Source organism: Hyperolius riggenbachi, chromosome 11, assembly GCF_040937935.1.
Source record: "Hyperolius riggenbachi isolate aHypRig1 chromosome 11, aHypRig1.pri, whole genome shotgun sequence".
Lineage (NCBI taxonomy): Eukaryota > Metazoa > Chordata > Amphibia > Anura > Hyperoliidae > Hyperolius > Hyperolius riggenbachi.
The window spans coordinates 199,972,522-199,997,494 of record NC_090656.1 but is presented as its reverse complement, the minus strand read 5'-3'; the positions used below and the strand labels follow the sequence as shown (position 1 = coordinate 199,997,494).

Genomic DNA, 24,973 nt, shown 5'->3' with positions numbered 1-24,973 from the left:
TTCATTTGCCAATGACTTTATCACTACTCGGCACAATGAATGGATCTATATCTTGTTTTCCGCCACCAATTAGGCTTTCTGTGGGTGATACATTTTGCTGAAAATTAATTTATTCTAAATCAATTTTAACAGGAATATTAAGAAAGAAATGGAAAAAAATCATTATTTCTCAGCTTTTGGCCATTATAGTTTGAAATTCATACATGCTACCATAAATAAAACCCATGTACTTTATTTGCCAATTTGTCCTGCTTATTACCCCATTTAAATGATGTCCCTATCACAATGTATGGCGCCGATATTTTATTTCGAAGTAAAGGTGCAATTTTTCAATTTGCATCCATCACTATTTACAAGCCCATAAATTTTAAAAAATATCTTAATGCACTCCTTTGACATGCATATTTATAAAGTTCAGACCCTTAGGTAACTATTTATGTTTTGTTTTTGTTTTTTATTATTGAAATTTATTTTTTTTAATTAAAAATTGTATGTGGGTAATTTTTGGTGTGGGAGGTAAACAGTTATTTTTTAATGTAAAAAAGTGTATTTGTGTAATGTAAAATGTATGTGGGTGTAGTTTTACTATTTGGCCACAAGATGGCCACAGTCAAATAGTCCTGGGAGCGATCGAGCTCGCTCCCAGGAAGAAGATTGAAGCAGCGGAACTTTTTGGAACGCAGAAAAGCTGCAGCGTCTGGAGAGACGCTGTCGGCTTTTCTCCGGGGGGGGGGGGGGGGTCCGATCAGTGGAAGGAATCTATAATCCCTTTCACTGTTCGCTGGGCTAAGGGCCGGTAGCGGGAGAACGCACGGGGGGGGGGGGGGGCGCGCGACCCGCGGGAGAGCGTGCAGCTTAACTGGACGAGAAATTTTGTCCAGTTAGGCTGAAGTGGTGGAGACTAAAGCGAGTCTAAATTCACGTATTTAACTTCTATTTATGTTAAGCACTATAGCTAGTGCTAAACCACCGCATCCCCGTGGCAAAACGAGGGGTTTATACCCCCAAATCCCCTGTGCTAAGTGCGGGGAGTGCTTCCTGCTTGAGGCAGAGCTTAGGGCTGTAGCTCTGCTTGTTCGCACGTCAATCCCCACTGATCGCCACTCTGCCCGCGGATCTCCGCCTCTCCCCGCCCCTCTCAGTGAAGGAAGATTGAGAGAGGCAGAGATCCGCACGGCTGAATGACGCGCATGGAGGCAGAGCTGCAGCTCAAAGCTCTGCCTCCATGAGCAGCAAAATCCCCGACCAAGAAAGTCGTGGATTTTGCACAGGGGATTTGGGGGGTATAGACCCCCAATAGAAGTTAAAAACGTGAATTTAGACTCGCTTCAGGGTCTCTTTAAGGTGGCCTTACATGATTCAACACTAATTTTGGAATTTTTTTTACCCTTTTTCAATAAAAATTATCAAATGTTTGACCAAGAAAAATCTATTGATTTTCTAAAATGTTCAATCTTCTGTGGTTTTTAGAAAACAATGGAATAGTGTATGGTGGATTCGTTTGATGAAGAAAACTGACCGAATTTTAAAGATTTATAGTGGAAAACAGAAGAAAAGCATATGGTTTCTGGCAGCTTATGAGTAATGGAAGCTAGAGACGTACTTGGTGAGCTCGTAGTCCAGCAATAGCTGCTTCAGGTGTCTGGAGAGGAGCTTCTTTTCCATGGACAGTCTGACCCAGGCTCGGGCCTTCCCCACATCTGTCTTGATCTCCCCGATGTTTTGGATGTGTCTGGGAAAATTAGAACGATAAAGCTAAAGCAGGAAATGTGACACAAATGCAACCAAGCTCCAAGCATAGTTTGCATGGAGAAGATCCCAGAGCAAATGTTCTTTGTGTGCATAAGGCCAGATGGAGAACGCTGGAGTGTAACTGTGTCTGCAACTCTATCCTGGATCATATCAGTACATAGCGAGGAATACTGAAAGCTGGCAGAAATACAGCTTGTATTACTGCAGTCGCATGGAGCACCCACAGCAATAACCTATCTTTACTAAGCTGGGGCAGTCAAAATTCACAAAGGAAAAATAATTCTAACTGCTAGTGCGTAGCTGACCGCCGGTGTATAGCAAGCCTATAGCTTATTCAGTTTATAGAGTCCCATCAACTCAACATGCAGACAGCCTTTTTCAGAATTTTTGGTCCTCATCAGTGCATGGTATGGATTGATTTGGCTCTATGGGATACGGTTTGGAGCAGTACTACAGAATACCCAGATAGTTCATGGTTACCCAGAACCACTAGGAATGTATAGGGGGCTAAAAGAGACCGAAAAGCCCTCCTACTAAAAAGCAATGCTTGGTGTAATTTGCCTTCTTAAAACAGAAGGTATATGCAAGTAGTACTGCTGCAAGTCCTATCCCATAGAGCCTTACCAATCCTTGCTGTGCACCGATGAGGACCAACAAATCAGAAACAGGCTGTCTGCATGTTGGGTTGATGTGGCTCTATAAAATGTATAAGCTATAGGCTTGCTATACACCAGTGGTTCTGTGTGCCTGGCGTCAGGGGCATGGAGATCATTTGCATATTCGGGAGTGATCATGGGAAACCACAGTTGCTCATTTAAAGCTGCATTATCACAAATACATTCTGTTTTTAGAAGGCAAATTATACTCAGCATTGCTTTTTAGTAAGAGGGCCTTTCAGACTATTTTAGCCCCTTATACTTTCCTAGTGGTTCTGGGTCACCGTGAGCTGTCTGGGTATTCCGTAGTACTGCTCCAAGCCCTATCCCATACAGCCTACTTGTAACATCTAAGTCAAGAATGCATCATTGTTTGGATACTGAATGCAGCCTCCAGAGACCAGAAGAAGCTTTGGAATGTAACCTGCATTACTGTGTCTAGCCAGAATGTAATGACAATGTATATAACGTGTCAGCACAGGAGCTGCTTCCGTAACGACATCAGTCACTGAAAACACAACACTAATTCCAGCCAGCCCCCCCCCCCCCAATGACTTCTCCCCATGCCTTACACTTACAGCATGTCCTGCACCAGTGAGATCTTCATGGGAGCCATCACCGGGTTGGGGTCTGACTTTCTCCTCTCCGTATCTAAAAACAACTCTGAAAGGGAAAATAAAAGTGTCAGCCTCAGTACATATTACCAGTCTGCTGGGACTTACATTTACAACAGAGGAAAGCATGAGAAAACAAAAATATGCTGAAATGTGTTCCTTTTCAGTTTCTGTCACTTCCTGTGGTGTCTCACGGACAGGAAGTGAACAGAAATCATGCACGGCAATGATCTTCTTAGTCAAAACCCTGGAACAAGCATATGGCTAATCCAGTAAAACCAGTCAGCTGAGTCAAAGTACCTGATCTGCTGCATGCTTGGTTAGGGTCTATGGCAGTGGTCCTCAAACTAAGGCCCGCAGGCCGAATGCGGCCCCCTGAGGCCTTTTTACCGGCCCCCACACACAAAATGTATTACTTATAGATGCGGTCAGCTACAACTTTAAATATTGGTGGTCCGCATATAGAATAGCATTGGCGGCACCACCCATCCACATGGAAGCCCGAAAGCAGTAATTCACTCGTTTCCAATCAAATTCCACATCAGGTGACACCGCTGTCCACTTCAGGATGTCACCTGGGTATGCTTCACTGTCTGGCCCGCAAAGACTTCTACATCATTTTATGTGTACTCCGGCCCCCCAGCAGTCTGAAGTATGTTGACCTGGCCCTCGACCCAAAACGTTTGGGGACCCCTGGTCTATGGCGTTAGAGACACAGGATCAGGACTGCCAGGCAACTGCTATTGTTTAAAAGGAAATAAATATGGCAGACTCCATATCCCTCTCACTTTGGGTTCCCTTTAATTAACTGAAGTCATTATGTGAATGTGCTCTTAGGGCTCTTTCACATTAGGGCAGATTTTCTGCGTTTCAACGCAAAGGATAAAGTTTGCGTTACCCAAGGTGAAATGAAAGTCCATAGACTTTCATTTTAGCTTTCACATATAACGCAGCCTTTTTGTGCGTTGCGTTCCACTGCACCCAGGCGCAGTTTTTTGGCCAACGCTAGCTTTATGCGTTACAATGTTAGTCAATGTAAAACGCACACTATGCGCGTTTTTAATCCGTTAACGCAGGCAATCAGTCCCAGAATGCAACAGAGGAACAATGTAGAAAGTTGAAAACTAAAAGAAAAAAAAAATTATCTGCGTTTTCCTATGTCCTGTAACGCATTGAAACGGATTAAAAACGCACACTCACTGCAGTGCAACGCATATCAAAACGCAGTAAAAGGCATACAACAAAACGTATGCTTTGAGCGTTCTCCAACGCAAGCTCTGATGTGAAAGAGCCCTTAGAGTTTCCACCCCACCTAACACAATTTCTCACCATTGCTCCTTTAGAAAATATCATGTCAGAGCAATGCTCTAAAAGGGTTATCGTTCATGTAAACATGCCTCTTATCTGCTGTGCCTGTGAGAGGTCCTCTGAGCATTCAGAGACCAGAACACAAACAGCAGTCAGTTTGGAGAGAGCAGACTACATTCCTGCATGTTCAGGTTTATTCTGGTCCTGAACAAAAATCCTGGTGGCTATTCCATAACATCTCTGTCATGAGGTATGCTGTGAATGATCCATATACCCTAGTGGTAGTTGTACTTAAAGCAAGATTGTCAGCCATAAAAAAAATTCTATTTACCCCCTGTTCTGTGTTGTTCTGCATTCTACAACCTGACCCTGCATTGCAAGCATTCCAATATAATCATAAATGTTTCTGCTGTAATGAATCTTATCTCAATCAGCCTATATGCTGCATTGCCAAGGAGAGGGAAGCTTGTTATCTCCCCTCCCACATCCCTGCTCCTCACTGATTGGCTGAGGGCAGTTCAATGTGACATGAGGCCCCTCTGCAGAAGCTGCTGAAATACAATCTATGCTGTGCTCACATGTGTACAAAGCAAGCTAGATATGACAGTGCAGTTCGTTTCTAGGAGAGGAAAAAAAACAAAAAGAGTAAGGGAGGAAATTACATCAGGATTGGATTCAGTCAGAGACAGTTAAGATGGAAAATGCCTGGAACCATTTTCTTTTTATTTTCTATATAAAATTCAATGAACTCAAAACATGGACAGTAAAATACATAGGTTATGTAAGTAGAACAAGTATTTATCTACTTTTATATGTTTTGTTTTTCCTTGAATAGTATGGCTGTCCCTGCTGCTTTAACACTGATAGAAATGAAGGAATTACCTGCATGACTAAAGCTCCCGGCTGCCATCCTTCTCCGATTGTCCTGATAGTGTAAGAGATGCGACCACAAGGCTGATTTCCCCTACGAGACAAAACAGGCTATGGATAAATCCTCTGTGACACATGGATGGCACCTGTAAGAAATGATGACACAGGGGAGGGGCTACCTGCTTCACTAGGAGGCCGTGGCTCCAGATCCGTTCCAAGAGATCGCACAGGCTGGCGATCAGCGTATTCTCCTCAACGCCTGTGATACTGACTTCCCCGTGTCCCAGTTCCACCGCCTCCCGACCCATCTTCTCCACCAGCATCCGCTTGGTCTGCACACCACAAGAGAGAAGAATTACTATCTGACCGGATGGAAAATGTTGTTTGGCCGCGGTGGGGGAGCGGCAGTAGACAGGCGGCCCACTTCCATACATTATCAATAGATTTCATGGTGAAATCGAATGAAGGTCTGTGTATAGTTGGATACAATCCCTCTCTGATCAGATTCAGGTGAGAGAGGGATCGATCTGTTTGACACATCGGGCAGAAGTCTATGTGTGTATACATGTAAAATGGCCGCTTCCAAATTTTGGCGCAGGGTCAAGCCAAAAGTCTGCTGAAAGTCCGGGGTGGCATTAATGTTATTCCTCCTCCGCGTTATTGCAACTTGGGGAGGGCACGTGAGCACTGACCATCGCTGGCGGCTGAATTACCTCTTCTTCTAATTTGAGCTCCGATCTGGATTGTTAGTGTATGGGCCTCTTCTTCCCATATGAAACACACAAAACCAGAGGCAACAACCACAAAAGTGCGACCCATTCAAAGTGTTGCATTTGTTAAAGTGGATCCGAGGTGAACTTTTACTCATTGCATAATTGTGTTCCTTTCCTATTGTTTATAGGGCATTCCTCAAGCCAAATACTTTTTTGTTTTTGTTTTAATACTCTAATTTCCTATAAACTAAACAAGCCACGCCCACAGATTTTCAGAGAGCCAAGGCAGTAGCAAGGGCTCATGGGAGCTCAGTCTGTACAGGAGGAGGGGGAGGTATTACTAGCCAGAGATTTCAGAGGCAGAGGGGAGGAGGGAGGAGGAGGGGGATTAGGTTTTTTTCACAGAAGATGCAGATAAGCTTGCCTGTTTGTAATGTTTACAAACAACATAGCTGGTGTCATTGTATCACAGGAATAAATAATCATATTCTATTGAAGCTGTTTGCAGCTAGATTTGCTGTGTAAACTATCTAAACTTTAGACAAGATATATAGACAAGTTACTTGTTATAGTTAGTTTTTCATCTCAGATCCGCTTTAAGGGCTCATTCACACTAGTTGGTGAGTTGATATGCCTCAAAATGCATTAATAAAAACTCACAAATTGGTCAGTGAGTTTTTGTGCATTTCCATGAGCTCCCAAAGAGTTGAAACGCACAGCACAGCAACTCACTGTTGTAGTGTGAATGATAAAAATAAAGTCTATGGACTTTCATGTCACCAAGTAAAACGCACACTATGTGCAGTGAGTCAAAACTCAGTGATTTGAAGCTTTGACTCTCACTGCCGAAACACACCAAAGCGGCGCTGGCAAATAAAGATGCACCATGCGCCATCATAGGCAGTAATGTGAAATTATGGCTATATTGGTCCACAGACAGTAATTTGGGGGCCGTCAAAAGAAGGAGCCCAAATTACTTTAGAAATAGCGTAATTCAGCCACCATTAATAGTTGGAAGCCAAATTACGTATTTTCCCAGTGCACATCGGCCTGGAGGGGGAATAGTAATTAAGGCCACTGGTACTTGTGCAGGAGCAGGGTGAGCCGTTTACTCAGCTTCACCCTACAACCCAAATTTCTTGGCGCCATTTTTGCATGTATGCCTCACAGCTGCCTGCTTCTGCTGGGAACACTGTGGAATGCTTGTGTTCCGCATTGCACAAAAAGAAAACAAAAAATTCCCGGCAGACTGAAACATTTTCTGTTAATCCTAACAGTCGCACCTTGTTGCGGCACTCCTTCAGCAAACCCTCCACAAACTTCCAGTTGGTCTGAGCGATGACGGAGGGGGAGAGGTTGGAGAGTTTGGGCTGCCGGATGGAGGTCCCCATATTCCTGGCCTCCTGGATGTACTTCTGGAAGAAGAAAACCACTCAATGTAAAATAGACAACATTGCAATCGCAACGCAGTGACAAAAAGGGCTATTAGGGTCCGTACAGGTGTGCAATTGCCCTGTGACCGCTTTAGGACTAAATGCTGTACATACATGCTATTCAACAGTGCAGCAGCTTGTCCTGTCCTCTAGCAGTGGTTAAATGAGAAAAGGACAAAGCAAGCTGTGTGAACAATAGCAGTCAGTCATGCTAGTAATTTATCTATGGCAGATGCGTACATTTGAAATCGGCGCCGGTAGACTTGGGCGCAGGATACAGCGGTATATAGCGGATCCTGCTTCTGCACAAGTCCGGGCCGATTTGATTACTATTCCCCCTCCAGGCCGACATGGATAGTGGGGGAATGAAATAATTCGGCTTCCAGCGATTGCTGGAGGCCGAATTATTATGTTTTTAAGCAACTTCGGCTCTGTCTTCTGACGGAGCCGACGTTACTCACTGAGCGCTTCAATAGGAATGATTCCTATTGAAGTCTATGGAGGCGCTGGCTGCGCCCAAATCTAGCAGCGCTGAAAAGCACTGCTCCGATCGCAGATCGCTAAATGACATTGTAAAACACAGGTACCCATGCTAGATTTTCAGCCGAGACAGTCACATACGATCATCATGGGTGACAAAAATCAAGCTTACCTTGCAACATGAATAATACAGCAAGAAAACATAACATGCATCAATCTCATTAGGAGCACATGTCCACAACTTAGACTAACAGGTAGGTACATATTTTGAATAAATGTCAACCCCAAAACAGACTTTCATGACTCCTTTAGGTGACAGTTTATCTCAGATCATCATAAAGCAGAGCTGTTAGGACCTTGTTGAAGCAGTCACTCTGTCCTATGGAAAGGGGTTGGAGAACCATATGTCCCAGTGCAGCTTACAGTGGGAGCTGTACAGTAGACATCCAAGTGGGATCTAGCTTGGGGCATCGCTAAGGGGAAGGCTCATGAAGACAGGGGAAAACCTGTACTCTCACTGGATGTCCGCACAAAGCTTTCATGTTGTTTAAGGCAACATAAATCTAGTGTGTGTACAAGGCTCAATACAAGGAGTCAAAATAGTGCATCTTAACCCATCTTTTTTAGGGTGCAATACATGAATTTTGAATGATCTCTAACTTTTGTTTAATATGTAATGAGTTTTTGTGTGCATATGGATGTATGAAGGCTTAAAGTGGAACTAAACTCTGAACTTCCTCTCTGCTCTAAAAGATTATCCACAGCATGATAACCTTTAAGGGGGAAAAAAAATCTTCATTACAACTTATAGAAAAAAAAAAGACTGAAGCTTCACTTGGTTTCACATCTGCAGAAGGCACTGAAACGGTTAAGCCTCAGGGCCTGTTTCCACTACTGCGGAAATCGGGCCAAATCTGCAGAGTTTCCCCACAAACAAATCGTGCGGGGAAACTCTGCCATAGGGGATAATGCTGCCGCTGTCCGAATCGCTTGCCTTAGCAATTGGGCCGACATTGCAGCATTTTTTTCGGGCGAGCAGCAGCGAATCCTATAGCCGTGCATTGCACGGCTTTCGGCTGCGTACTCGCTTAAAGAGGAAGTGCTACCGCGAACTCGCAGGGCCCTCAGGGTTTACTATATCGCGAGCAGCTTCCACAGAGCAGTCCTGCAGTCTATTCACAGTTGCTGATAAGATCTAATTAGACAGGTTTATCTGTCTAAATGAACACAGCCACTATACTGTATGTGGAATAAAGACTTCTCACTGTGTGCTGTGCTAGAGTTCGCGTCCATTTTAATACATTTTGCATACCTATTTACAATCTCTCCCCAACGTGATCTATGAAATATCCTGTAAAGCGGATGAGCTTAGATTTTTCCATTTAGTTTTCTTAGCTTTAACTAATCATCCCCAATGTTATATTGGTCAAGCACCATCTGAGGAGGAGAGGCACCAGTCCCAGCATGCACTGCATCCTCCACACTTACCTCCCTCTGGTCATTGTCCAGCCTGAGGTGCTCTGTGTGCTGCTTCTGCCTGTCCTTCCTCCTCCACTGCGCTGGAGCATTTCGCTTCGTCCACCTACAGGATAACCGCCATATGGGATGACAGGACAACAATCAGGGGACTGGAAGGCACCCACATTGGGGTGATGGGAGAGGCAAAACACCTGTCTTACTTGTTGGTGGCGGGACCGCTGGACAGGACGTCAGACTGGAGCTTCGGGAAGAAGCCTGGCTCGTACTTCCCCTGCCCGATCTTCATGTCCAAGAGGTGAGGATGGATGGCTGTGTGGTCGATCTTAGACAAGCGCTGCTCTATGGCCTTCACTGCACAACAAACAAGTGTAAAGGAAATATTCATTAAACAACAGCTTCCTGGCTGTCATCGTCATCCTCATCTTAAGGTGGCCACACACGATACAATAAAATGATCCGATTTTACGGCAATTCTATAAAAACGATCGGATCGCCTGAAAAAAACAAAAGCTTTTTTTCATTCGACTGAAAAATCTGATCGGATTTCCCATTTTCTTCGATTTTTATCGATCTGGAATGCCAGATATTATTCTTCAATCTTTCTAAAGATTGTATGGTGTGCGTTAGATTGTCAATTTATTAATATACACACCCTAGTAATTTTCTCAGAGTTTCCAATAATTTTTATCCTAATTGGGGAAAAATTGAACATAGGTGTGTGGTACATTGGTCAGATTTTTGAAATGTTACAATCAGTCAGAAAAATGTATTGCAATTCTTAAATTGAACAGATATTTTAAAAATTGTATGGTGTGTGGCCACCTTTACACAGCACAGTACAATAGCTAGGGTGAAACAATACGAATTCGAGCAATATGAGACAGGATATTGAAGCGTTAAACAACGATATATAAAATAAAGAAACAATGAACAATGGTGTGCAGAATGCAACGAGGGACTAAATATAGCAGACGAGTCACTGAGTCCATTTGGTGGGGTAGAAGAGCACACAGGGTGGAGGGCCGTTTACAACAAGCAGTAAAGCAAGATTTTTTTATTTATATCATAGAAAATTTGTGAATCTAGCTGACGTGGCAAAAAGTGTTAAAACAGGTTGTTGCGGTGCCTAAAATATGCAAGAATCACAAATATATTTCCTTTTCTGACTTAAGGCGTACCTGCTTCCTCAATGGTAGTGCATTTCTGGTACATGGAAGTGCGCAGAGTCGGCGTCCTGACATTTAACAGTCGGATCTTGTCCACTCTGGAGTCGAACACGCGTAAAATGGGGTCTTTGTCGTCCTCATCGTGGCACATGATTTTGTTGTCGATGAAGGAGGCAAACATCTGCGTTTCCAGGAACCGGGAGAGGAAAGGCAAGTATGGCTCAGGCTGGTCAGAAAGGAAAGATGCCTGGATAAGGAGAAAAAGGGTCAATAACACTAAAACTTGAGTGCATCATTATAAATAAAGAATAAAAACAATAATAAATTGCAAACGCCAAGAAAAGTAACAAAAAAAAAAAAAAAATCAAATGTTTTCTTTAAAGTGAACCTGAAGTTAAAATAAACTTATGAAACGAATTGTATGTGTAGTACAACTGATAAATAGAACATTAGTAGTATAGAAAAGAGTCTCATATTTTATTTTCCGTCATTTAGTTTTATTTTTAAGATCGCATCAGACTGTCACAGCTACAGTTAAGAATCCACACTCTGCCTTTTATGCTGAAAAAAAGAAGCAGAAGTAATGACCTTCTGAACTTTCCTGCACTAAAACCTTTTTATTTGACAGATAACAGCCTTTCAGCTTCTATTTACTTTACAGGAAACCTGACTCAATTTGACAAGCTGTTAAGTTGTTTTTTAATGCTTGCTGTACTGGAACAGAAAGGGACTTCAGAGAATTCTTAGAAGGGATAGCACTATATGTGTATATGTTTATGTCATCATGTCACTTCAGGTATGATTTAAAACAGCAAACCACATCGTCGGTCACGTCCCACCTGAGAGGATCCTATGACAATTAGGACAACCATTGAGCTGTTGAATGAAGGCTTGGAGTGGTGATGTGGACAATCCTCACCTTGTCGAAGTTCTGCATCTGCTCCCGGTTGTTGAACCAGGACTCCTTGTCTTGGCTGGGCTGGATGACAAACACCTCGTAGTCGGCAAACATCTGTGTGAATCGGTTGGCGAACACTTCCCGGACGTGGATGTTGAGTTGGTGGATTCGGAGCTCCTCCTCGTCACACTGGAATTTGGTGTCCTTCTTACTGGCAGATTCTTCCCGAAGCTCCACCTGCAGTACAAAAGGAGGCCAATCAGACGGAAAGCTAACATTATATAGACTGCATAAGAATGAAGGCTCTACCCCATACAGATAAAGCTAAATTAAAGAGGAACTGTACTGAAAATAACACAGCGAACACAGTTGGTTGTTTTTTACAATAATAATTTACTGATTATTTAGCCAGTGTTTGCTCATTGCAAAATCTTTCCTCATCCTGATTTACATTGTGAAATGTATCACAGGTGGCAGGTACATCTCTGCGGAATGTTTGTTTGCTGAGTATTCCAAAGACAGAAGTCAGCCGGAACAACACCTGGTCTCCTAGAATGCTCTGGGAAGAGAATTCCAAATAACTAAAAAGCCTAGGCTGTGACATCACTGGTTTGGCAGGGTTATATACCAATATACAGCAATATAAGACAAGACAAGACAAGACAAATAACATTTATATTGCGCTTTTCTCCTTGCAGACTTAAAACGCCAGAGCAGAGCAGCAGCCACTAGGGCGCGCTCTATTGGCAGTAGCAGTGTAAGGGAGACTTGCCAAAGGTCTCCTACAGAATTAGTGCTGGCTTACTGAATATATAAATATAGGTAGTGTTTCTGATGGTAAAAGCAGGAAAATTACAATAAAAGTGTTTATCCTAAATAATTTACTGCACTTTACTATATGTCACTACGATGCTCCTTTAATTAAGCTCTCTGACTGCAACATACGGAGCATAACCATTGTTATGCCAAGTTCTGTGCACCTCAAGAAGCCCTGAAACGCCAGGCACAAGAGCGTTATAACTTTCTAAGGCTGTAGGAGCCCAGTCCTTATGATGCCACGATCCACCAGAACCACCAGTTGCAATGCACCACTAGTCAGTAAAGGCTTATCATTGGCTGTTAAATAGCTTTGGGTGGAGCTTAGCACCCATGGCCAGATTCACATCTGAGGAGCCTATAGGCGAGTGAAGTTCTGGCATCCTAAACTCTGCCCTCTGCTGAACTCACAAACCCTTGATTGGAACGCCGAACTGCTCTGCAAGTGTCCTGGTTGGCCTGGTCGTCACCTCTCCTACCTGGCTTGAGCGTGCTCACCATCCTGGAACCACGCCGATGTCACCGCCCCTGAAGCATAGAGTGCTGGATAGGTGGGCTAGGTGGACAGTCACATCCAGGTCGTCTATTTAGCTCTCTCTGTTTCAGGGGTGGTGAGGTTAGTGCAGCTCCAAGATGGTGAGCGCAAGTTCGCAAACCAGCGACAGACGCCTCTCAGCACACTGACGACTCTAGGCTCATGCCTAGTGCTACATCCGGCCCTACCTTCGACCCTGTTAGCACCAGAAGGACAGCTGGGAAAGTAGAGATTCCCAGAAATCGACCATTGGTGTACTGCCAGTTTCATCAATTTCTGAGGAGTGACAAGTTCAATCCAATAGGATGGTCTCATCTGCAGGTCCCATCCAGCCCATAGTGCATTGTGGTAGCCAGAGCTCCTGGAAGATTTCTGACCTTCTCTAGGCTGACGCCCGTCCTCTTCACTAAGGCCTGTATGCGAGCCAGCGTCTCGTTCTCCTTCAGGAGCTCATAGGAGTTAAGCGGAGAGCCGGCCAGGTTGCCGTTCCTCTTGTCGGACACCAGATCGGAGGCTTTGAGGCTCTTCAGTTTGGAGACACTCTCGCTGCAGTGCAGGTTCCCCTCTGGTGGGATCCCAAATGACATCAGCACCTCGGAGACCTCCTGGATGAACTCCAGCTTGTTGGGGAACTGAGGGAGGTCCTCAGGAAGCTCAATGAAATGGTTGTCAATATCCACAAAACAGAGATTGGCCTGGCAGGGAAATAAATAACTTCAGAAGACATTCTCAAATATTGTGTGTACAGAATAGACAATACAATATAAACTGTGCATAAACTATATACTCTATAGATGAATGACAATAACATTCTTATTATTTGCAATAATATATTAGTATTAGAGCAATAAGAGAATAGGGTACTATGCCTTCAGGGCAGCTCCTAGGCTAAATAGCTCCTAGGGCAAAAGTGTAAACTCCCCCCTCCAGTATTGGTGGGCAGATGTCTCCTTTTAAGGTAGGCCCCAAGTATAGATAGCCAGATAATCCCCGTTGCCTAGTGACACTAGCATGGGGACATGGCTCCTCCCTCACCTTGAACCTTCCTTCTGGGCTACCCAGGTCCACTCTGTCTGCAGCACTGCTCAAGTGCTAGAATCAGGAAGTAGAGTGAGCGGCAGTGCAGAGGAGACAGACAGGACATGGACCTCTAGCGCATGCAGCCCAGAGGAGGCGAGTTTCCACTGTAATCCCTGCCTGCTGCGCATATTGGAAGGGTCTGAAGAAAGGGAGGGAGGAGTCGGGGCCCCATCTCTGCGTCTACTTCTTCCCAGGGCTCCAGTCTTCTGCACTGCGCCCAAGGCTCATCCACCCCTAGTACTACTGCAATGCTCTTCTGTCTGGTCTCCCTATGACCCGAATAGCCCCACTGCAGTCCATCATGAATGCGGCAGACAGAATTATCCACTCCTCCCATCGCTCCACCAGGGCGGCTCCCCTCTGTGAATCCCTCCACTGGCTTCCTATCCAGTCCAGAATCAGATTCAAGATATTGTGTCTGACCTACAAATCCATCCACAAAACCTGTCCAACCTACATTTCTGATCTTACTCAGAGATACACACCAAGCCGCTCACTCTGCTCCTCCTATGAACTTCACCGTCCCCCGCATCACCCAGTCCCATGCACGCCTCCAATACTTCTCAAGAGCTGCTCCAAAACTATGGAACTCCCTACCTCCACCCATTAGGGCAGCCCCCTCCTTCAACACCTTCAAGAAGGCCCTTAAAACTCACCTTTTCACTCTGGCCTACCACCCCTCACAATTGCTCTAAACCCACAGCTGAACTCTGGTCCCCTACCTCTCGTGTCCCTACCTCTCCCTCTAGATTTTGAGCATTTGGGCAGGGTCCTCCTCCTTTTGTGTCCTACCTGATCATGCACCTCCATTACTGTGCACCCATGCTATGCATTTGAGTGAACCTAACTTGCCTAATCTCCATGCTCAATCCAGTGACTGACTAAACATTACCTGGTACTCATACTGTGCTGTGTGATCTGGTTTTCTTGTATTCCTGTATTGTCATATTGCCGTTTGTCACCCCTAAATATTGTCTGTAACCTAAATTAATGTCCAGCGCTGTGTAATATGTTGGCGCTTTATAAATACAATAAATAATAATAATAATATTAACTGGGCTGTATGCCATCACCTATACTATTTCCATATTTGATGCAGCTGTTTCAGAGAAATATCCCTTTATATATAACTGCTGTAATATATAACTGCTGGCATAATGTAAGTCACGATGGGGATTTATTTACATTTTTACTGTTTATGGCTGATTGCCTTTCCCCATGAGCCCCTCACATGCTGGTTATTAGCTTGACTGAGCGATTGATTGGCGCTAAGCAAACAAGACGGTAACAGAAAAGAACATATAAACAAGTGCTCCTCTTTATCAGCAATATGCCATAAACCAGAAGTAAATAATCTTAAAGTGCAACTAAACTCACAAATTCCTCTCTGCTCTAAAAGATTAGCCATAGCATGATAACCTTTATGGGAAATAAAGCTTCATTACAATGTATGTCAATCCTAAAAAACAAACATTTTAACTTGGTTTCCCATTCCTGGGAGCACAGAAAGGGTTAAGCCTCAGTGTTTACTTATGAACAGGGAGCCAAGGCAGAGCTCTGACTCACAGCTGCTGAAAAGAGCTATTTGTGCACTATGACCTGGCTAACCACACAGAACACACAGCAGTGAATGTTTACAGCAACTATAAAAACTTTTAATTGTCGGCTGTGCAAGAATTCGGGTCCGTTTTAAAAGAGCATTATTGCGAAAGACGTAACACTCTGCTGCCCTTATAGTCATTTATGTTATAGCAGCAGAATAAAAATGTCAATATACTTCATACCAAGCACTGAATAACAAGAAAAGACAAGGGTTACATTGCAGTGTCAACGACTTTTTCACCTGAAGACGTTAGTTGTGTCCGACGAAACAAGTCATTAATTAAAGGACCACTATTGAGAAAATCGTAAAACGTAAAATACATGTAAACATATAGAAATAAAATGTATGTTTCTTCCTGATTAAAATGAGCCATAAATTACTGTTCTATGAGGCGCATGCGCGGCGCTGACCGTAGTGGATGTGATCCCCGGCCGCTCCGCTCCAGCCCTGCACAACCCGCCTAAATACGCAAGCAAACGGACATAAACTCGCACTAAACTTGCAGCGTGGCTTCGTGACATGCCCAAGGGGAAGAAGAGCAAAAAGAAAGGCGATTCTCCGGACTCTACAACTCCCGGCACCCCTAAAACATCCCCGATCTCCACGCGCTCATCTAAAACCAAGATGGCGGAGGCACAGCAAGGCCAGAAACAACAAGGCCCAGCCTCTCCCGAGCAGCGAATCTCGCCGCAGGCCAGCAAAAAGAATAATCAAGCTGCCTCTCCAAACCAGCCAACCTCTCAGGACGAGCTGGTTGCAAATATCCAGAAAGTCTTTCGTGCGGAGCTCAAGGAGGCGGTTCGAGATTTTACGCTCCAGATACGAGAAATTGGAGGTCGGGTCGCCGATCTGGAGAAACAAACTGACTCTATCACAGTAGCCTTAGCAGAAGACAAAGAACAAATTGACACGCAAGCTACCCAGATCGACACTTTAGAATTGAAGATGGAAGACCTCGAAAACCGCAACCGCCGTGCTAACCTCAGAATCCGAGGTCTCCCAGAAACAGAGACCGACCTCCCGGCCATGGCACTTGCCCTCTTTAGAGCTCTTCTCCCCCTAGAAGATCCACAGCAATTCAGCATTATACGGATCCACAGGGCGCTGGCCAAACCGCCCAAACCTCACTTACCAAGAGATGTTGTTCTCAAACTTCACTACGAAGAAGTCAGAGATCAAATACTACAGGCCGCCAGAAACCTGACATCGCTCCCAGGAGTTCCTGACACCGTACAACTCTATGCGGACCTGGCCCCCATGACGATCCTGCGCAGACGGCTCCTTCGCCCGGTAACCACATCACTCCAGAAGGCCTCCGTTAAATACAAGTGGGGATTCCCCTTCTCCCTATCTTTCCAACATGGCGGAAAAGCCTATATATGCCGCACTCTGGAAGAGGGACGCAAACAACTCGAACTGGCAGGAATCCGAGCAGAGCCTATGGATATCGCCCATCTACCGCAACGGGCTCCGAGACCCGCGAAAGTCTGGACAACTAAGGCACCCCGCTCTCGCCCACAAACAGAAGACCACTAAGAGAGGCACTATGATGACCTAAAAACCTCCATGATACTGGGCCTAAACCGTGAGTACTGCATTGCCCACTACTCCCATTGTCCCGGGTGAGACCCCCCCCCTTTTTTTTGATAACTATTACCCAAAAAAAAACAAAAAAAAAAAAACGTGCCCACACATTCTCCTGGAGCAGCACCAACTTATGCGGGGATCCCAAAAATAAAACTTATTTGACTCTCCCCGCTAAACTCCCCAGGAAAAGCGAGTTTTACTAACATAGCTACACCCCTAGCTATCCCGTGTTCTTGAGCGCCCTTCCACCCCCCGCGCCATATTAGAACAACAGCCGCCATTTCCCCGACCTCACCTAGCGGGAGATGCCTAAGCCGACTATGGGACTCCCTACGCTCGGAACCTCCAAGCTGCCCTTGAGACAGAAGAGATACGGTCTCATTATCATACATCACTGCCTACCATATCATACTCTGGGGTCCACCGAAGCCCTGCACTTAACCTGAACTCCCCGGATGACTTTGGAAAATGCTTAACTCACCGAGGCCCCTCTCTTCCCCTTTACTCTTGTGTTATATAGTTCATGTTGAACTCTGTTCCTACTTACTCCGTTATAGGATGGCGGACAGCAATCCCTCTTTTCCGAAGAGGTCTACCAAAATATAAAGTCCGTACGCATCCTAATGTTTAATATAGCCACGTTGGTCATTTTGTATTAAGTTTTCACTTCAATGTTTGAAATGTACTATGATGGGTTGCTGCAGTAACTGGGTAGAAATGCTGCCTCAACCTGACAATCTGCATGACTGGTATCCTAATATCCCCAGCCATGCCTATTGCCACTAAGAGCAAGTTTTGCTCTTCTAGAGCTGGACCGTATTACACCGGCCCAAGACTCTCTCTTATCATTATGTTGTTTTTTGCATGTTTCACGTTTTTTGTCCCAAAGGTTGACATACCCTACAAGCCCTTATCCCGGGCTGCTGAAGTACAGAATCTCAAATTCCACCACCAAAAACCTCAAACATTGCACATGCTTCCATACAGAAAACCCCATGGCATCCATCAATGTCATATCGCATAATGCCAAGGGCCTAAATGCCCCCGCAAAAAGGAGAAAAGCATTTATCGATTACCAAAAATGTCACCCGGATATAATTTGTATCCAAGAGACCCACTTTTCCACAAATTCTGCTCCCAGATATTTCCACAAAAACTATCAGAGATTCTATGCTTCATCAGCTACAAAAAAACACAGAGGAGTGATCACCCTAATAGCGAACTCCCTCCCCCTAATGGTCGAAAAAACGATCTCAGATGATGAAGGAAGGTTTATCATAATCCAGGGCAAACTGCAACACACACAAATCTCAATAATAAACCTGTACGCCCCACCAGAGTCCCCAATCCCAGCCATTAAAAAAGTCCTGTCCCACCTGTCTGAAATGGGACAGACTCAGGTTATCTGGGCTGGAGATTTCAATCTGGCACCCAATCCCGCCGTAGACAGATCCAAAACGACAGTCTCCCCTAGACACCACCAATTAGCGTCATCTCTGAAGGGGCTACTTACCCCGTTCCACTTGGTGGATGCATGGAGAGAATATAATCCCAATAAACGGGAATACACCTTTTATTCCCAAGCTCATCGCTCATACTCTCGCATAGATGCTATTCTCATGTCATCCTCATGAATCCCTAATCTTGCCTATGCAAGGCACGCTATCACAACATGGTCTGATCATGATATAGTTTGGGTCTCATGTACCTCACTATGCACTCCCATAGTACGCCCCCCATGGAGACTCAACGAGTCACTCCTGACTGACCCTGAAACAGTCCTTGATATAGAGGAACATATGCTGAACTATTTCAAAGACAATGACCTAAGTCACACTAAACCAGATATACTCTGGCTCGCCCACAAACCGACAATAAGAGGCCACCTCATTAAAATAGCTAGCTACAAAAAGAAGGCCAAGACACAAAAGCAACTCCAACTAGAAAGTAAACTCGCCCGTCTCAAAATGACTCACGCTCATCACCCATCCCTTTTTACTCTAAAACAAATAGAAGACACCACCAAACAAATTAACATACTCCTCTCTAATAGGACAGAAAAAGCCATCCGCTGGACCAAATCAAAATGCTATACGCAACACAATAAACCCAACTCCTGGCTAGCAAGAAAATTACGCGACATACAAAATACTAACAAAATATTTCAAATTAAGACACAGCAAGGAACAACAACTTCTGACCCACTTAAAATCCATCACACCTTTGCTGAATACTATAAATCTCTCTATGCAGCAACTCAAGACAATAGGGCCCTCCCGGCCATAGGAGACTTCTTACGCACAGTGCGCACCCCATGCCTCAAACCAGAAAAATCGATGGCTTTAAGCCTAACGGTCACCGAGCTTGAAGTGACCACAGCTATTAAAAAGTTAAAAAACGGTAAGTCCCCAGGCCCTGACGGCCTTACAGCCATTTACTATAAAAAATTTAAAGGACCCCTCACGCCCTACCTACTTAGGTTTTACAACTCTATACTACAAGGTAAACCCCCAGCCCCAGAGTTCCTCCAATCAATAATTACAGTCATCCCCAAACCAAACAGAGACCACCTAGATGTACGCAACTTCAGGCCTATATCATTATTAAATTTAGATTACAAAATTTTCACCTCCATCCTGGTAGCGAGGCTTAACACAATGCTAGGTCCCCTAATCCACAAAGACCAAGTGGGCTTCATCCCCCTACGTCAAGCTCCCGACAATTTAAGGAAAGTAATAAACCTTATCCAGATAGCCAAGAGACAAAAAACACCCACAATCCTAGCCTCTCTCGATATGGAAAAGGCCTTCGATACCATCAACTGGCCTTTCATGAATGAAGCACTACAGAAGGCAGGAATCGGAGGCCCTTTCCTGCAGGCCATTAACTGCCTTTATTCCTCCCCAACCGCTACCTTAAAATTGCCCACAGACTCCCCTTCCCTAATTCCAATCAGACGCGGAACACGGCAGGGGTGCCCTCTGTCCCTGGCACTCTTCGCCCTAGTAATAGAGCCCCTAGCAGAAGCAATCCGCACCTCCCCCGATATCCAAGGAATCAAAGTAGCAGACCACGAATACAAAGCCAATCTCTTCGCTGATGATTTGTTAATTACCCTCACCTCACCACACACATCCCTGCCAAACCTCCTCACTTTAGTTAAAACTTTTGGAAAATTGTCAGGACTCCAGCTCAACATCAATAAAACAGAGATCCTTCCTATAAACCTTCAGCCTGCAGTGGCCTCATCCCTAACATCCTCCCTAGGAGTTAAACTACAGACTAAACACCTTACATACTTGGGCATCAAGATCTCAGACAACCCCTCCGAACTATACGGTCTAAACATTAAACCTATGCTTACCAAACTAAAATCAGATTTACTAAAGTGGTCCTCCCCATCCATATCTTGGTCTGGACGCATTCACGCTATTCGTATGACGCTCCTCCCACGCATCTTATACCTATTTCGCTCTCTACCCATCCCAGTCACCCAAACCTCCCTGAAAGACCTTCAAACACATATTTTTAAATTTATCTGGAATAACAAAAAAGGCAAAATATCGCGCAAAATAATTTACTGGAATAGGTCAAGAGGAGGGTTGGGAGTTCCGGACCTCTTTAGCTACTACAAAGCATCCCAGATTGCACAATTATCTCAGCTCTATTCCCTCCATGATCCACCACTGTGGACCCAGATAGAAAATAGCCTTATAGAACCATACTCCCTACAAGCACTTATGTGGGCAAATAAAAAATTACCTTCATCACACAAAACCCTATCCCCTTTTACAGCTCATTCTTTGATACTCTGGAATAAACTCAAAATTACCAAACGGTTGAAGTCAACTCTCCCACAATTAACCTCACTTTATGGAAACCCAGATTTCACCCCCGGGTTGGAACACAGAGCATTCCGCTGGTGGAGGGGCAATGGCTACTACCTGATCAAACATTTCCTGATAGACGACAAATGCCCCTCATGGACTCAATTTAAAGAGAAAACCTTATTCCCACAATCAGAATATTTCTCAGCACTCCAAATCTTCCACTACCTAAAATCACTTCCCACACCGCTACCTGGGTCTCCACCTAGGACCCCATTTGAATTATGGTGCCTAAACACGCCATTAGAGGGAGGTCTCATCTCCTACCTATATTCAATATTCTCGCAGCCACTAGAACCTGACAAATTAAACACCATGACGCAGTGGGAATCAGACCTGGGTGTTAGCCTATCGCTAAAGCAATGGTCAAAATCTTGCCTAACCCTCACTAAAGGGAGTAGCTACTACTCTCACATTGAGACCAACATGAAAATACTCCATCGTACCTACCAAACTCCTAGTAAGATTCATAACTTTGACCCATCTAGATCCAAATACTGCTTCAGAAACTGTGGACGGACGGGCTCACTGGCCCACATCTGGTGGTTCTGCCCATATGCCCGAGACTACTGGAATCAGGTATCAGCCCTTATCAACTCTGCTCTGGAAAAAGCTCAACCAACCGATCCGCTCATGCTCTTACTGGGCCATAAACCAAAAGGTTGGAAATACACTCACCATCGACTGGCCCAGCACATAGCCAAGGCTGCCAGAATTCACATTGCCAAACAATGGCTTCAACCATCCCTATCTATTCCACAAACTAGAGAAATTATAAACAACATTTTCATCAACGAGCGTCTACTGGCAATCGTTAACGACACTACTCTATCCTTTATCAGAACCTGGCAGCCCTGGCTGTCTCTTACCGTATCACAACAATTAAGAACCACAGCGTTAACCATATAAAAACCCAATATGAGTATCCAACTTTGCACAATATTGTATTTACCTCTGCTGATTCTGTCTCAGACATCCCTCCCCCCCGCTATTTCAACCCCACTCTATCGTTATTTTCATGTTATGTTCAACTTACCTTAACCTTAAACCATGACAATGTAACTTTGGCCCTAACAGGGCAAATGTATTGCATAACTTGTCTTGTCACAAAAATTTCAATAAAAACCTTTGAAATTAAATTACTGTTCTATGTTGCTGTCACTTACAGTAGGTAGTAAAAATCTGATAGAACTGACAGGTTTTGAACTAGTCCATCTCTTCATGGGGGAAGAGACATTCCCTGAAAATGATTTATGCAATGATGCTGGCCAGCCTTTGTGCTCGCTGCACACTTTTTTTGGCAGTTGGATGGAGCAACTGCCATTCGCTAAGTGCCTTTGAAACTAAACAAAACCGTGAGAATCCCCCATGAGGAGATGGGCTAGTCCAAAACTTGTCGGTAATGTCAGATTTCTACTACCTACTGTAAGTGACAGCAACATAGGAGAAAAGTAATATATGGCTCATTTTACTCTGGAAGAAATGTACTTCTTATTTTTGTGTTTACATGCATTTTACAAATTTTCACGATAGTGGTCCTTTAACCACTTAAGCCCAACTGGACGAAAATTTTTCGTCCAGTTGGGCTGCGCGCACTCCCGCGGGTCGCGCGCGCTCCCGCGGGCCCCCCCGTGCGCGCCCCCGCTGCTGGCCGCTAGCCCACCGATCAGTGAAAGGGATTATAAATCCCTTTCGCTGATCGGACCCCCCCGGAGAAAAGCCGACAGCGTCTCTTCAGACGCTGCGGCTTTTCTGAGCTCTGGTCTCCTTTCTTCTGCCTGGGAGCGAGATCGATCGCTTCCAGGACTTTTTGATTCTGGCCATCTTGTGGCCAAATATCAAATTACACCCAAAACACACTTGGTATTAAATAAATATATTTAAATACATTAAAAAAACCCTGTTTACCTCCCACACCAAAAAATACCCACATACAAGTTTAAATTAAAAAAAAATAAAAAATTACAATAATAAAAAAAAAAAAAAACATAAATAGTTACCTAAGGGTCTGAACTTTTTAAATATGCATGTCAAAGGAGTAAATCAATATGATTTAATAAATTATGGGCTTCTAAATAGTGATGGATGCAAAACGGAAAAAATGCACCTTTATTTCCAAATAAAATATTGTCGCCATACATTGTGATAGGGACATAATTTTGATGGTGTAATACCCGGGGCATATGGGCAAATACAATACGTGAGTTTTAATTATGGAGGCATGTATTATTTTAAAACTATAATGGCTGAAAACTGAGAAATAATGAATTTTTTCAGGTTTTTTCTTATTCTTCCTGTTAAAATGCATTTACAGTAAAGTGCCTCTTAGCAAAATGTACCACCCACAGAAAGCCTAATTGGTGGCGGAAAAAACAAGATATAGATCAATTCATAGTGATGAGTAGTGATAAAGTTATTGGCAAATGAATGGGAGGTGAAAGTTGCTCGGATGTAAAAAAATTTCAAAAGTCACATTTCCGTCTATTTTAGTCACAAAGAGACATTCTTCTTGAGCAGAGATAAAGTAACCCTCCATAAGATGTTCTTTATTCTTTTTAACTTATTAGTACTGTACTTCATTAGGCGCCTCTTGTATCATAGATCTAGTTTTGTACCAAAAAAGCTCTGTATGTCCTTTTTTCAATCTCTGGCAGCTTGTGAACTGACAAGGGACAGTGATCTCCTACCATTGGCTGGTAGAAGTCTCTGACTATATTTTCCCTACTCCCCGCAGTGAATGGCCAGACAGAGTTTTTTAGGTGCTACATAAATGCTGATAGCCAGGAGGCTCCTGGGATTGTGGATCTGCCTGCCTGAGGCCACGCTTCATGCTCTGATACAGGCAGACTCTGTACTGCAGCGTCACACAAGGAGACATGGAGAGACGGAGACAATCACAGGATTATGCTGGGGACTGAGCATGGTTCATTACCAGCAACGCTCCCCACAGATGGCATCTGCAGGACTATGTCAAGTCTTGTGCTAACTAAATCTGATAAAAAGTCTGCTCTGGTCCTTCCTCACAGCGATTTCCCCACAGCTCCACATGAACCATACAGCACAGTCCGGCAAGAATTCTGACAGTTCTGTCAGAATTCTAGCGGTTTTATTTATGCAGGAAAAGATGTCATATGTATATGTGTTAAGTTTTAATGTTCTATGCAAACTTTCATTGTAAAGTGAAAAGTTAGAGTACTTTATATTGCTCTGTGACATAGCATATTCCAGGCTGTGAGGCCTATAAGATTATTCTAGTTACAAAAAGTCAGAGCATTTTTGTTTGTTAGTGCGTGGCCTTGACATTTGAAAGAGGCTTCTGTGTGAAGACAGAAAAGCAAGTTAAACTTACATTACTGCAGTAATTATAAATGCACATAATTATTACACACAGATATTATTAATCTAAATATTAATGATCAATACAGACCCTTTAAAGAAAGAAATAGTTATTGTTAAACCCTATATAATAGAATCTATTACTTTACCATATATTTAAAAGCTAGTGATGATTTGGGTCTTGTGGAAAGAATTATGGAAATTTATAATTAATCTGTTAATCTTTTTATATATATATCCTTTATATCCTCACGTGGCTATAAAGACCACGTGCACAGAATCAGACCAGTGTGTAAGAGTGACACTTTAAGTAATAGGATTATTATTACCCTAAGAGTTATCACAATATCACTGAATATATGTTATATATGTTTTTGAACCATTTACTGTGCACAGTTTCCTATGTCCTTTTCAGTGAAATTCCAGAACACCTCCCTTCCCCCTCAGTGTCATGGTGTACTAGGCACAGAAGAAACGACTCTTTGAAAAGCAGTCTAAGCCAGTTTTCTGAAGGTGGGGGTGACTTTGAAGGAAACGAAACTGAGGATATTGCTTCAGGGGACCTCCTTGAAAGGCTGACTTTCAGAACAGAGAGGAGTCAAGCGACCCCACCCAAATGGGAGAACTGAACATGCTGGTTGGACTTTTACCAGAAAAGACTGCCCAAAAGGAGGAATATTTTATCATATTAATTATGCTTTAAAAGGTCACTGCACCCAGGAGAAGGTCACTTTTCTACTGCTGTGCAGGGCCTGTGTAG

The 24,973-nt window shown here is 43.9% G+C and overlaps 1 protein-coding gene across 2 annotated transcripts in view; it reads right to left on the bottom strand.

Annotated features, from left to right (window-relative positions):
- The window catches only part of DENND5A (DENN domain containing 5A), a 112,856-nt gene that overhangs the window by 31,963 nt on the left and 55,920 nt on the right, over positions 1–24,973 (bottom strand). For both annotated transcript variants that reach the window (XM_068261068.1, XM_068261069.1), the window contains 10 exons: positions 13,098–13,415; positions 11,391–11,606; positions 10,484–10,718; positions 9,506–9,656; positions 9,315–9,408; positions 7,197–7,328; positions 5,380–5,532; positions 5,213–5,294; positions 2,987–3,071; positions 1,604–1,732 (listed from right to left, as the gene is read on the bottom strand). In XM_068261068.1, coding sequence (XP_068117169.1) covers positions 1,604–1,732; positions 2,987–3,071; positions 5,213–5,294; positions 5,380–5,532; positions 7,197–7,328; positions 9,315–9,408; positions 9,506–9,656; positions 10,484–10,718; positions 11,391–11,606; positions 13,098–13,415 — 1,595 coding nt within the window. The remainder of the gene's footprint in view (positions 1–1,603; positions 1,733–2,986; positions 3,072–5,212; positions 5,295–5,379; positions 5,533–7,196; positions 7,329–9,314; positions 9,409–9,505; positions 9,657–10,483; positions 10,719–11,390; positions 11,607–13,097; positions 13,416–24,973) is intronic.